The sequence below is a fragment of the Ranitomeya imitator genome, chromosome 1, assembly GCF_032444005.1.
Source record: "Ranitomeya imitator isolate aRanImi1 chromosome 1, aRanImi1.pri, whole genome shotgun sequence".
Classification (NCBI taxonomy): domain Eukaryota; kingdom Metazoa; phylum Chordata; class Amphibia; order Anura; family Dendrobatidae; genus Ranitomeya; species Ranitomeya imitator.
Window position 1 is genome coordinate 166270908 of NC_091282.1, and position 14868 is coordinate 166285775.

A 14868-nucleotide genomic window follows, 5' to 3' on the forward strand; every position below is an offset into this window, starting at 1 on the left:
TCTCCAATTACTTGTCATCATAATCATAGGTCAAAAGGTGGTCACAGTTCAAAGATGTTTGTTTTATACCTTTCTTTAATAAAATTCAGTCTAAATGGGCAGTGCTGAGGTCTCCATAATAGTAAACATCTAAGTTCATTAAAAAAAAACAATGCCACATTTGCAGCACAGTGCAGCATATACCTTAAATACAAAAATATTCTCTGATCTGGTGTGATGCTAGACCTTGCATTCAGGAAAGTAGTAATGTCTGCACTGGGCAGATCCAGTCCATTTCTTTCAAGTCATGTAAGGCAATCACTGTGATAATTTTACGGAATATGGCTAACGTCCAGGACTGTGGTGGCCCTGTGTTATGTTTTGCGGCCACTCCATAAATGTTCCGGCGTACTTTTATGATCTGAAGAACATTCAAAAGGTGATCTGCGGCCCAACGGTGATCTAGAATCATAAGGAGACCTCTGGTCCAATGGAGATCTTGGCCCACTACTTGAAGCTCTGTGGTCCATCTGCCAGTCTGAGTGGTACCGGTAATCCCTGGAAGATTTGTGATGGCTGTAGTCAGAAGTGGATCGGTGATCTGAATGTATACGGTGGTCAGAATGGGATCGGTGTTCTGAAAGTGACCTGTCCTTTAAGTTTCCTTCAACATTTGACCTATGATCTCTGCTTCTGTGGTCATCTAATTTTCTGTGTTTGATTTCACTGTGGTACCTAAAAGAGACACACAATTCATTAACCCTACTTGTATAAAGACCTGGCACGTAAAATATAGTTTTTAAATAGATTCACCACAAGGGAAAAAGTATAGAATACAGGAAATCAGTAAATGGGCTGCTTAGGAATTCAGAACATGGTTACCGTATATACTCGAGTATAGAGTATAAGCAGACACAAGTATAAGCCGACCCCCCCTAATTTTGGCACAAAAAACTGGGAAAACTTAATGACTCGAGTATAAGCCTAGGGTGGGAAATGCAGCAGCTACCGGTAAATGTCAAAAGTAAAAATAGATACCAATAAAAGTAAAATTAATTGAGACATCAGTAGGTTAAGTGTTTTTGAATATCCATATTGAATCAGGAGCCCCATATAATGCTCCATACAGTTTATGATGGGCCCCATAAGATGCTCCATATTAAAATATGCCCCATATAATCCTGCATAAAGGTTAATAATGGCCCCATAAGATGCTCCATAGACACATTTGCCCAATATAATGTTGCACAAATGTTGATTATGGCCCCATAAGATGCTCCATAAAGATATTTGCCCCATATATTGCTGCACAAACGTTGATTATGGCCCATACATACACTTGCCCCATATAGTGCTGCACAAACGTTATGGCCCCATAAGATGCTCTATACAGACACTTGCCCCATTATAGTGCTGCACAAACGTTATGGCCCCACGAGATGCTCTACACAGACACTTGCCCCATTATAGTGCTGCACAAACGTTATGGCCCCATGAGATGCTCTACACAGACGCTTGCCCCATTATAGTGCTGCACAAACATTATTGCCCCATAAGATGCTCTATACAGTCACATGCCCCATATAGTGCTGCACAAATGTTATGGCCCCATATAGTGCTGCACAAACGTTATGGCCCCAGAAGATGCTCCATACAGACACTTGCCCCATTTGCTGTTGCTGTGATAAAAAAAAATAAAAAAAATCACATACTCACCTCTCCATCGCTCAGGCCCCGGCACTTTCAATATTCACCTGCTCCTTGTTCCGGCGCCGCTCCATCTTCAGCGTCTTCTGCACTGACGTTCAGGCAGAGGGGGCGCACTAACCACGTCATCGTGTCCTCTGACCTGAGCGTCACTGCAGAAGACGCTGAAGACAGAGCGGCGGGTGGAATGAGGAGCAGGTGAATATCGCGTAGCGCAGCGCTCCCCTCCCCGTTATACTCACCTGCTCCTGGCGCTGTGCAGTTCCTGCTTCCCCGGCGCTGCTGCTTCTTCCTGTACTGAGCGGTCACCGTTACCGCTCATTACAGTAATGAATATGCGGCTCCACCCTTATGGGAGGTGGAGCCGCATATTCATTACTGTAATGAGCGGTACCATGTGACTGCTCAGTACAGGAAGAAGCTGCCGGCGCCGGGGAAAAGACGAGCAGGACCGCGCCAGGAGCAGCTGAGTATTATTAGACAGCCCCCGCTCCCCCTCCCCTGCCGACCCCTGGTATGACTCGAGAATAAGCCGAGAGGGGGACTTTCAGCCCCCAAAAATGGGCTGAAAATCTCGGCTTATAATCTAGTATATACGGTACCTTCCTCCAAAAACAGCACCACAGTGGCATAGAGGTTAGGTCTGGTATTTTCACTTCAATGGAGCTGAGCAGCATTCCAGATGATGTGAAGTGCTGTATTTAGAAGAAAGTTGCCATGTTTTTCCTTATGCTGAACAATTCTGAACTGATTTACAATAATTTCTTTAGATAATGTTCAACATATGCAGAGACGTTTTATAGATTGCCATCACAGGCATCGGTGCCTGTCCCCATTGAGGCTCAAATCATCAGAAGTGACTTTAAAGTCCCGGGGAAAACCAGGTTCACGAGTGAGACCATCACAAACAAAGAGAACATAAAAGCTTTCCTCAGATGCTTGGTCATCTCTGAACATAGGACATCAGAGCAAGGAAACCATTCTGAGCCTTATACATCGAACAAATCGAAAGAATGGAAAGCTTATGGCTAGTGATGAGCGCGCATGCTTGGATGAGGTGTTATCCAAGGACGCTTGTGTGTTAATAGAGTATGATCGGCGCGCTCGAATAATATGTTCGTGTCACCGTGGCTGCATGTCTCAAGGCTGTTCTACAGCCTCAACACATGTAGGGATTGCCTGTTTTTTAGGCAATCCCTGCATATGGTGACTCGAACATAGAGTATCTTTGGAGTGCTCGAACAACGCCTTATCTGAGCACACTCCCTCATCACTACTTATGATGACTATACAGTCCTAGAGAGCACAACACTAACCGGCAGCCCTGGACACTTACCTGTCCTGCTTATAATGATGATCCCAGTCTCGATGGTCTTTACCGTTGCTGAAGTTAGAATACGGTCTTTTTCTGGAATCGCCCTTGTAAGCATCACTGTGATGTCTGTCCTTGTGATAGTGATCGTGATACTGCGACAGATGTCGATCAGAGGAATAACTATCTCTGCTGCTGTCATCATGGTTTGTGTTTTCTTTTAACCTTTCAACATCTGAAAGGAAGTAGTATGAAATATGGTGACTGTATACAAAATATTTCTATATCTGTAGAGTCACTATCAGCAAAAGCACTTTTAAATGAACGCATCATATACCAAAAAGTGAAAAGTGTAATGGTATGCGAAGAAGAGACCAGGAAATGTTAAAAAATGGAGAGATGATCTAAAGAATCAGAGGAGTACAATACAAGGGTGAAAAATCTCAATACAGATCTAGACAATACAGGGACTAAAAATATGGATGAAACAACAGAGTAATTTACCTGGGTGTCTAATGATTGTGTTCATGCTGCTGCTGACGTTCTGGTCGTTGTGCTGTAGGGTGGAAGGGGGAATAGATCAATGAACTGACAAGAACCAGGGTCCAATAGATCAATTGCTTGTTAAAACCAACAACAAAGAAAAAAAACACGATTGGCGTTGTAAATGATTACCTGAGATTCCTGACGTTTCTTGATGGCATGCTTGTACAGTTTGTGCAGTTTACGAGCATCAAACTCTGTAAACTTGGATACAAAAATCCATAAGTTTCTAAAAGGAAATGATAAAGCTATAGTCAATAAAAGTGCAAAAATACTATAGAAGAATAGCTGCCATGACGTAACGCATCACGGTGAAGGAATGCCCTGCTTGTTGTAGCCAATAGGAGAAAACCCAAACAGGAACTTTATCTAGAAATTAAATTAGTTACAGTAGCATGTAAAAGCTTGTGCACTACTGGTCAAAATTACTGTTACTGAGGACATTTAAGCAAGTTGAAGATATAATGATCTCTAAAAAGTCTAAAATTGAATTTGTATTTGATGAGAATATATATATATATATATATATATATATATATATATATATATATATATATATATATATATATATATATATATATATATATATATATTTTATTTAATCTTATACATTTTTTAAATTACAAATAGGGAAATGGAGATGTTCAAAAGTTTGGGCACACTACATGGTTGGTACCTAGTAATAGCCCCTTTTGAAAGTATCACAGCTTGTAAACACTTTTTGCAGCCAGATAAGAGTCTTTCAGATCTGGTTTGAGGGGTTTTCATCCATTCTTCCAGCTCTGTGAGATTCCAAGTTCGTCTTGCATGCACTGGTATTCTGAGGTCTAGCCACAGATTTTCAATGATGTTCAGATCAGGGGACTGCGAAGGCCATTGGAAAACCTTGAGCTTGCGTCTTGGTGACTTTGAAGTGTGTGTAGGATCATTATCCATGTGTAGGAGCCATCCTTTTTATCTTCAACCTTTTTTATTTTTTTTAGGGTATGTGCACACGTTCAGGTTTTTTAGCGTTTTTTCGCGATAACGCTATAAAAACGCAGACATATGCATCCTATCATTTAGACTGCATTCTGCAATTTTTGTGAACATGATGCGTTTTTTTCCACGAAAAAAAAAAACGCATTGCGGTAAAAAAAAAAAAAAAAAGCAGCATGTTCATTAATTTTGCAGATTTTTCGCGTTTTTCCCACTATTTAATGCATTGGGAAAAAACACACACAAAAAAAGCGCAAAAAACGCATCAAAAACGCATGCGGATTTCTGGCAGAAATGTCCGGTTTTTGTCAAGAAATTTCTGCAAGAAATCCTGACGTGTGCACATACCCTACAGATGGTGTTATTGTTTTCATCAAGGATCTGTGGCAGTTTTATTTAATCCATTCTTCCCTCTACCCGTAAAATGTTCCCTGTGTCATTGGCTACAACACAACCGCAAAGCATGATTGGTCCACCCCCACGCTTAATAGTTAGCAAGATGTTATTTTCCTGAAATTCTGTGCCCTTTTTTCTCTACACATACTTTGATCATTTGCTCTATTTTAACCTTATCGGTCCGCAGGTTGTCTCCAAAATGCATCAGGCTTTTTTTTTAGATGTTCTTTTGCATACTTCGGACGCTGAATTTTATGGTGATGACATAGGAGAAGTTTTCTTCTGATGACTCTTCCATGAAGGCCATATTTGTGCAGGTGTCTCTGAACAGAACAATGTACCACAACTTCAGAGTCTGCTAAATCTTCCAGAAGGTCTTTTCCAGTCAAGCAGGCGTCCTGATTTGCCACTCTAGCAATCCTACAAGCAGCTCTAATTACAATTTTGCTTGGTCTTCCAGATCTTATCTTGACCTCCACTGTTACAGTTTTCTGTAATTTCTTAATTATATTTTAAACTGAAAATAGGGCAACTTGAAAACATTTTACTATCTTCTTATAGCCTTCTCCTGCTTTTTTGGCCTCTACCATTTTCATTTTCAGAGTACTAGGCAGCTGCTTAGACGAAACCATGGCTGCTGTTTTGGCACAATGTTAGAGGAGGCTGCGGTTTTATAAAGGTTGAATCACCTGGCTTTTCCTAATGATAATAGTGAACAAGCCATTACCTTTAGACTAAGGTCTGAAACCTTGGTGAACATTATCCGAGTACACAAATCTCCAAGTGTGCCCCAACTTTTGCATTGGCCCATGTTCCTTTTTGAACTTTTTAAAATGTAAAAGATGAAAATCTTTATTTTTTTTTGTCTAAAATAAAAAAAAGGAAATGTGTTCCCTTTAACTTGCTTAACTGTTCACAATAACAGTAATTTTGATCCGGGCGCTAAATCTTTTACATACCAGTGTATGGCCAAATATTAGTGAATGAAGTTAGCGCAGAAGTGAAAGTTTGCCGTTCTTCTACTACTTTTTCTGTTGTGGTAGCATCTATTTGTGCAGATGTTTCAAGCAATATGGCACTTTTGTATTAGCTGAAAAATGGGTACTGCAAACAGTTGGACTGTCACAACTTGACAAGCTGGGAGGAATTAGTACTTAGTTCTTGACCAGGCACATTATCTGATTTTATCCATCATACGCATATAATGGCTTAAAATTTTACTCACTGGATATTCAAATAAATTTGGGAGTCTTTTTTGCGATACACGGGGCTTAATTTTTATGTGCTCTAATAGAAAACTCTAAAGAAAAATGTACTCACTTTTCACATTTTTTCTATGACCACAAATAGTTACTTAAAAAAAACAAACAAAAAACCCCCCACATTTTAAACGTGCAATGCTGTTTCCACAGGTTTGGCAGCATTTCTATTTTTCACAATTTGTTTTCTTTTTCATTTTTTCACACACTGTGCCCCCATAGGATATTAAAAGGTTTTTGTTGGTAAGGTGTGGGGATGGGGATTGCTAGCATTTTAACATTTTATACATTCTTTTTATAGCTGATTTTTTCCGTAATATTCAAGCAAATTCAGCCAAAGTTCCTGTCCCTATAACAGTCTGCTTCTTCTAGGCAGGAGTGGACACAAACAGAAGAGGGCCCCTGAGCAGGAACACTATATGGGCACTCCAATAGCTCATCATAATACACAATTCCACCTGCTATAGAGATTGAAGTGGGCCAGCTTATCTCTTGCCCTTGTATGGCTGCACAAATTCCACCAATGTTACGTCTGCCTCTGCTCTTAGGACCTAGCAGTGCTTGCTCTGTTCCTTGTTTTGTACTGTGTATACAGCAATCCGGAAGGCAGAGAAGGTATTGAACCATCTCTGCTTTTTCTTTGGGTGACTGGCTGAGTCTGATAGTCAGCTCCTCACTGCAGCAATTTACTCTGCAATGACATTTTGGAATCTCAGCTTAGAGTAGAGTGTGAACCACTCGGACAGGAAACATTTGTAGGCAGTCCAGAACTGGTTAAGAAGGTCCTAAACATGTGTAATTATCAGGTACATCTCTGGCCTGAAATCTCATTCCACTGTGTGAGAGCAGGTGAAACTTCAGGACTGCTAAGCGGATTAATCCCCCCCTTGATGTTAAAAATTCCATATAATGTCAAAAATCAGATAACATTGAAAGTTAGGGCAAACAAAGCACATTAACAGAAAATAATCTACAGACCTATTCTTATGTCATAAATTTGTGCAACCTAACAAATTAGAGCAATAAGTGCCACATTTTACATTAGGCAGAATTCGAAAATTACTGAAAAAAAAATCAAACACGTATAACACAGTAAAACAGTTGTATGTTCTATAAAATGTTATGTGAGGCAAAAGCCATTCACTTACTTCCTCCACTGTTTTATTTGTTCTGGGTTTGCATATTCTTTCAAGCATTCGGTTATGTGGTCCCCGATCTTAATCAAACACTGCCGGGTGTGCTCAAGCTGTTCACGCTCAGAGAGTCCTTTTTCAGGTCGATCCAACTGTTTTAATGCAGCTTTCACTGGCCTCATTCGCTCTTTACACTAAAAAAAAAAAAAAAAAAAAAGCTATTTTTATTTTTGCAATTAAATAAAATTTCAAAAACAAAATACTTGTCCAAGAAGATCATCTCTCACCTGAGAAACAATTTCCAGACCACAAACATGTCTACTGTCCTAATAAATCAGTGGCAACAGAGTGCACCTCATAAATAAGTACTGCTTTTGTAGAAAAGTCCCACAAATATACTTGTGTGTTTGTGAATGTAAATATTATATACCGTACATACTCGAGTATAAGCTGACCCCCCTAATTTTGCCACTAAAACTGGGAAAACTTAATGACTCGAGTATAAGCCTAGGGTGGGAAATGCAGCAGCTACTGGTAAATTTCAAAAATAAAATAGATACCAATAAAAGTAAAATTAATTGAGACATTAGTAGGTTAAGTGTTTTTGAATATCCATATTGAATCAGGAGCCACATATAATGCTCCATACAGTTCATGATGGCCCCATAAGATGCTCCATATTAAAATACGCCCCATATAATGCTCCATATACAAATGTGCCACATAGAATGCTCCATACAGTTCAGTATGGCCCCATAGACGCTCCATATAACAATGTGCCACATATAATGCTGCTGCAATAAAAAAAATAAAATTACATACTCACCTCTCGTCGCTGCTCCTCAGCGTCCCGTCTCTCCGCACCGACTGTTCAGGCAGAGGGCGGCGCGCACACTAATACGTCATCGCGCCCTCTGACCTGAACAGTCACTGCAGAGGACACGGAAGACGGAGTGGCGCCGACGCTGGAATGAGGGACAGGTGAATATTTATTACTCACCTGCTCCCGGCGCGGTCCCAGGCAGCTTCTCCCGGACAGATGGTCTCCGGGACCCGCAGCTTCTTCCTGTATTGAGCCGTCACTGGTACCGCTCATTACAGTAATAAATATGCGGCTCCACCCCTATGGGAATGGAATCCATATTCATTACCTTAATGAGCGGCACCACGTGACCGCTGAACACAGGAAGGTGTCAGCACCGGAGACCATGTGACATGCAGGGACCGAGTCAGGAACGCCAGGAGCAGGTGAGTATGTGATCGTCGTCGCTCCCCCTCACCCGCCGACCCCCCCGCCTTCCATGACTCGAGTATAAGCCGAGAGAGGCACTTTCAGTCCACTTTTTTGGGCTGAAAATCTCGGCCTATACTCGAGAATATACGGTATTTATTTAACTTGATTTTTATGCTTTCTATGTAGTTTATACTTTTTCTCTTCCCGATTGTTAGATATGTTATTCCATGCCACACAAAAGCAGCACACTTTGACATTGACTGGAAAAAAGATGACGACTAATTTAAAGATTTTTCTGTATTTTCATGACTATGAAAATTGTACATTCATACTGAAGGCATCAAAACTATGAACAAACACATGTGGAATTATATACTTAGAATAAAATACATATGTTCAGTTGTTTCACACTTTTTTGTTATGTTCTTCAAAGTAGCCACCTATTGCTTTAATGACTGCTTTGCACACCCTTGGCATTCTCTTGATGAGCTTCAAGAGGTAGTCACCGGAAATGGTCTTCCAACAATTTTGAAGGAGTTCCCAGAGATGCTTAACACTTGTTGGCCCTTTTGCCTTCACTCTGCGGTCCAACTCACCCCAAACCATCTCGATTGGGTTCAGGTCTGGTGACTCTGGAGGTCAGGTCATCTGGCGTAGCACTCCATCACTCTCCTTCTTGGTCAAATAGCCCTTACACAGCCTGGAGGTGTGTTTGGGGTCATTGTCCTGTTGAAAAATAAATGATGGTCCAACTAAACGCAAACCGGATGGAATAGCATGCCGCTGCAAGATGCTGTGGTAGCCATGCTGGTTCATTATGCCTTCAATTTTGAATCAATCCCCAATACTGTCACCAGCAAAGCACCCCCACACCATCACACCTCCTCCTCCATGCTTCACGGTGGGAACCAGGCATGTAGTCCATCCGTTCACCTTTTCTGCGTTGCACAAAGACACAGTGGTTGGAACCAAACATCTCAAATTTGGACTCATCAGACCAAAGCACAGATTTCCACTGGTCTAATGTCCATTCCTTGTGTTCTTTAGCCCAAACAAGTCTCTTCTGCTTGTTGCCTGTCCTTAGCAGTGGTTTCCTAGCAGCTATTTTACCATGAAGGCCTGCTGCACAAAGTCTCCTCTTAACAGTTGTTGTAGAGATGTGTCTGCTGCTAGAACTCTGTGTGGCATTGCCCTAGTCCCTAATCTGAGCTGCTGTTAACCTGCGAATTCTGAGGCTGGTGACTCAGATAAACTTATCCTCAGAAGCAGAGGTGACTCTTGGTCTTCCTTTCCTGGGGCGGTCCTCATGTGAGCCAGTTTCTTTGTAGCGCTTGATGGTTTTTGCAACTGCACTTGGGGACACTTTCAAAGTTTTCCCAATTTTTCGGACTGACTGACCTTCATTTCTTAAATTAATGATGGCCACTCGTTTTTCTTTACTTAGCTGCTTTTTTCTTGCCATAATACAAATTCTAACAGTCTATTCAGTAGGACTATCAGCTGTGTATCCACCAGACTTCTGCACAACACAACTGATGGCCCCAACCCCATTTATGAGGCAAGAAATCCCACTTATTAAACCTGACAGGGCACACCTGTGAAGTGAAAACCATTCCCGGTGACTACCTCTTGAAGCTCATCAAGAAAATGCCAAGAGTGTGCAAAAGGGTATCGTTTCTCCTTATGGAGAGTGACATACCATCTCTGGCTTGTCAAGGTAAGGACGCAATGCTCCTCTGGGAAATATAATATGCAAATTGCCTCTTCTGAGAAAAAGAGGACTTAACTCTATAGCGCCACCTGTTGGAAGTAGCGATCTTACAAGTCACAATCAACTCTTTAACGAGTCGTGCAATATGACTTAGGATAAAAGCCAAATTAGTATCTCAATTCGCAGACACGGTGTTTCGGGCTGTTGGCCCTCGTCAGTGCGAAGCATGAGAACTAATTTGCTAATTTGGCTAGGTGGAGCCTCATATATGTATGTATGTGTATATATATATATATATATATATACATATATATATATACACACATATATATACATATATATATATACACACATATATATACACACATATATATACACACATATACATATATATATATACACACATATACATATATATATACATATATATATATATATATATATATATATATATATATATATATATATATATATATATATATATATACATACATACATATATATACATACATATACACATATACAGTACAGACCAAAAGTTTGGACACACACAAAAGGATTTTTCTAATCCTGACCAAAACCTTTAAACTCCAAAGAGACGATGAGGAAATGATGGGTATTAATTTGCTGTAAACAAAAATTTAAATAGTCAGAAATCAAAGTGGCTAATCTCTTAAGTAAATCAGAAATAACCTACCACACTGAACGTCTTTTGATCCAGTTCTTCTGCCTCTTCAGAAATAGGAACGGGATCACTGCTTGCAGTTATATGAACAGGGGTTTCAGCTGAGATATTTTTCTTTGCCTTTTCTTTTTCTGGTTTCACATCATTTACCTAGCATCAAAAATGTATAAATTGTCAATGTTTATCTGTAGCCCGAATAAATGAATAATGTACCATTCACCAAGAGCAGAAGAGCAGAAAATGTGACTTACCTTCTCTTCTTTAATTTCTTTATCTTTGACTAGCTCTTTTGTTTTAGCTTCCTTTTTGTCTTTTTCCTCTTTCTTTTCATCGCGATCTTTCCTTTCTTTCTTTACCTCTTTTTTGTTCTCCTTTATTTCCTTTTTCTCTTCTGGCTCTTTTTTTAATGGGACTTCTGCCTCGGTCCGTTCCTCATTTTCTTTTTCTACTTTAGCTTTTTTACTGTTTGTTTTCACAGAAGTATCTTCTTCCTGCAGCAAAAAAAGACGATCATTTTCAAGAACACAGTAGAAAACAGCACTGTGTATTCATTTATGCCCTGTACCTACCCTGGTGAGCAGGTACTGCATGGGAAATGACCACTGACCAGTGCTACCATAGTTGCAAACATTTCTGGTGACATTTACATATAGCCCCCAGCCACACAACACCTCTTACATAAACCACCCCCCCCATACCATCCAGTGTTATCAACCCTAATACCCTTAGGGCTCAGGAGTCCCCACCAGTGTTACTGAAAAAAGTGATAAGACGACAATCATTGCGGGGCAAGTGCTTCTGACTTATTGATCCTCGCCAACTATGGTCTTTAAGATACACCTTATAGGGGACATCAATCATAGACAGGGGTCACACATGCAGTGCTTCTGCCAAAGAAAAAAATGGATCAACCAGAAGTGAGTAGTCATAGCCTTAAATTTCCATTTCAGTCAAAGTTCACTCCTCTTGGAAAACACTATACAAGTAGTATGTGAGATTCCAGCCGTAAAGGGGTTGGTGACTAATTGTGCAACCCTTTTTTAAATGAAGTAATCTCCCTCTCCCGTAGGCACCATTCCAGCTATGTAGGCACTGGGTCTCCCACTGCATGCATGACATTGCCTGTAGGGCTCACATGACAGTACAGTCAGCGCCCGCTTTAGGGATTTTGCAATCTAACTTCCCTTGGACAACCTCATAAGTGGGATCTGTACGATTGCAGCAGACCAATATTGGCCACCAACTGTTATGGCACACGAGCCCTGCAGCCAATGTCATGAGAGCCGAAGGACATCTGCACTTCAACATAGCTGGAACGGCTCTGGTGCGGGAGGTGAATTTCTGTTTATATTTTAGAATGGGGACTACGTTATTTAAAAAGAGGCTGTCCAGGTAGAGAACAACCCCTTTGAAGACATCAAATTCAGGTTGTTTTTTTCCCTAGTGACCACCATTAACAGCTCTAAAATATCACTATTATTATTGAGCACGGTTTTGGTGAAGTTTTTAGTGTAATGTGTCAGTTGTATCCAATGATCATGTCTTCTGTGTGAAACATTAGTGTGCGTTTGCTAAACTTGCCTTGTCTTCATCATCCTCATCTTCCTCTTCTTCCTCCTCTTCCTCTGATTTTTCTGACGTTTGCGGTGAGGATTCACTTTTGACTTCTTCAATTTTCACAGGTTTCACCGTTTTACTTTTCTTTGCTCTGGTCTTTCTCCGTTTTGAGCTTCCCTACAATAAAGTTGAGATGTTAAGAAAAAAAAGCTCAACTTGAAAAACAAAAACACAAACAGAATTATTACTGCTAATAACTTCAATGCACACACAATGTACATCATGAGACAAAATCCATCTGCAAGGATTTGCATGTTCTCACTGTGTTTGCATGGGCTTCCTCTGGGTTCACTTCACACCTCTAAGACATACTGATATGGAATTTATATTATGAGCCCCAATGGGGACAGCGATTATGTCTGTAAAATGCATTGGAATTAACGGTGCTATCTAATATATAATTGCCTAGAATACTACTTCCTGCAATTTGTGCCAACTTCCGTGGCTTTGTCCGGAGCTAATGTCCGGAGCTAATGTCCGGAGCTAATGTGCGGAGATAATGTCCAGAGCTAATGTCCGGAGATAATGTCCGGAGCTAATGTCCGGAGATAAGTGACGTCAACAGTGTCCAGTGTCTGATTGGTTGCCGCCTGCTGCGAGCGACCAATCAGAAACGTGCCGTACTGTGACACACTCCGCCCGCCATTTTGGTGTGATTTTTGAATTTTTACCTCACAGCAAGTTTCTACTGCGTGGAGGCGGGCCCAGTGACGTTGCTCTTCAAGCTCCTGCCGAATTTCGTCAAAAAAATGATAATACCATTTACCAAAACTATATATATTTAGTTGTGAAGTGGTTCAGTGACATTTTCACACCAATTTTGAACTTTTGTTTGGTGTTTTCTCCATATACTGCCTATTATTTTTGTTCTTTCTTACTATTATTTATTAATTGTATTATTCTTACATTTAAATAAATAAATTATATGGATTCTAGACTCCCGATTCTTTAGAATCGGGCTGCCATCTAGTATAGGATAATTAAAATTGTACATATTCTCAAAAGTTCTACAGATTCTTTAAAGAACTCATAATTAACAACTCACTCCTGAAAGCCGTTGTGCTTCTTTTTTAGCCAGGTCCCTGCTCAGCAGTTTAATGAGGTAGTCTGCTCTAGTCTGTAATTGCTTAGCTTGGGGCTTCTTATCTGGATCATCAGGCAATATCTAAAACAGGAGACAAACATAATTATAAACTAGAGGTTAAAGTCACTTTTCCCGCACCCAAACCCTTAGGTACTATAGTCAGGGATACAAAACTTCCATATATGCCACTATCATCTTACTACGAAGAAAAAAAAAAACAAAAAAATCCTGCTGGGAAATTCAAAAGGTGCATGCCGTTTTATAAATTTGCCTCATCTTTGGGCTGTCCATGTGCCACAAAGCAAAATTCTTGTCAATCTTCAACTGTTACACCAATACCGGTCACTGATTATAGTGAATCTATCAGGAAGTATTTGAGGCGAGATCACGGGCCTCCCCCGTCAGGCGAGATCACGGGCCTCCCCCGTCAGGCGAGATCACGGGCCTCCCCCGTCAGGCGAGATCACGGGCCTCCCCGCAAACAAGGACCGCACAACTCGCTCTCCAGTTGTAGGTCCACAAGTCAGCTCCTTGATGAATCGCTACATATCACGGGACACACAGCATTATTCAGACAAGTGTCTTTCTTGGAGGGACTTTGAATATTTCAATAACTGGCATATTTCATTTGATACAATATATGGATTGGCAATATTAGCAATGTCCCCCTTGTGAGAGTATCCTCACAGAATGGTTACCTGACAGATCAGATGACTGTGGCCGGGTGTGCCATATGGTTCACCACTTGCTGCCACAAATAAGGAGGGAGTACAATTTACCTGCAGTAGCCATTGGTTCCTTCTCGCTAATACGGAAAGGGAATTGGAGCAGATACAGTTCCTGTATTCGCCCAAAGACCAATATGCACGTACAGAGCAGTTCATTTTACCTTTTGTGTTAAGTTGAGGTCAGGATCCATTTTTATCATTTCCCAGCTGCCATAACCATATTCATAGATTCCAATTAAAAGATTTGAGTCGTCATCTTTTTTCCAGTCAATGTCAAAGTGTGCTGCTTTTGTGTGGCATGGAATAACATATCTAACAATCAGGAAGAGAAAAAGTATAAACTACATAGAAAGCATAAAAATCAAGTTAAATAAATACCGTATATATACTCAAGTATAAGCCGAGATTTTCAGCTCAAATTTTTGGGCTGAAAGTGCCCCTCTCGGCTTATACTCGAGTCATGGTCGGCGGGTGAGGGGGAGAGAGGACTGTTGCAAACTCA

General features: G+C 40.7%; 1 protein-coding gene across 4 annotated transcripts in view; it reads right to left on the reverse strand.

The window, feature by feature from the left end:
• Positions 1-218: 218 nt before the first annotated feature.
• Positions 219-14868, reverse strand: part of CHD1 (chromodomain helicase DNA binding protein 1) — a 109174-nt gene continuing 94524 nt past the window's right edge. For all 4 annotated transcript variants that reach the window (XM_069752169.1, XM_069752186.1, XM_069752178.1 and 1 more), the window contains 10 exons: positions 14528-14678; positions 13600-13719; positions 12519-12671; positions 11189-11428; positions 10950-11087; positions 7323-7501; positions 3674-3770; positions 3503-3554; positions 3023-3233; positions 219-714 (listed from right to left, as the gene is read on the reverse strand). In XM_069752169.1, coding sequence (XP_069608270.1) covers positions 354-714; positions 3023-3233; positions 3503-3554; positions 3674-3770; positions 7323-7501; positions 10950-11087; positions 11189-11428; positions 12519-12671; positions 13600-13719; positions 14528-14678 — 1702 coding nt within the window. In that variant the 3' untranslated portion in view covers positions 219-353. The remainder of the gene's footprint in view (positions 715-3022; positions 3234-3502; positions 3555-3673; positions 3771-7322; positions 7502-10949; positions 11088-11188; positions 11429-12518; positions 12672-13599; positions 13720-14527; positions 14679-14868) is intronic.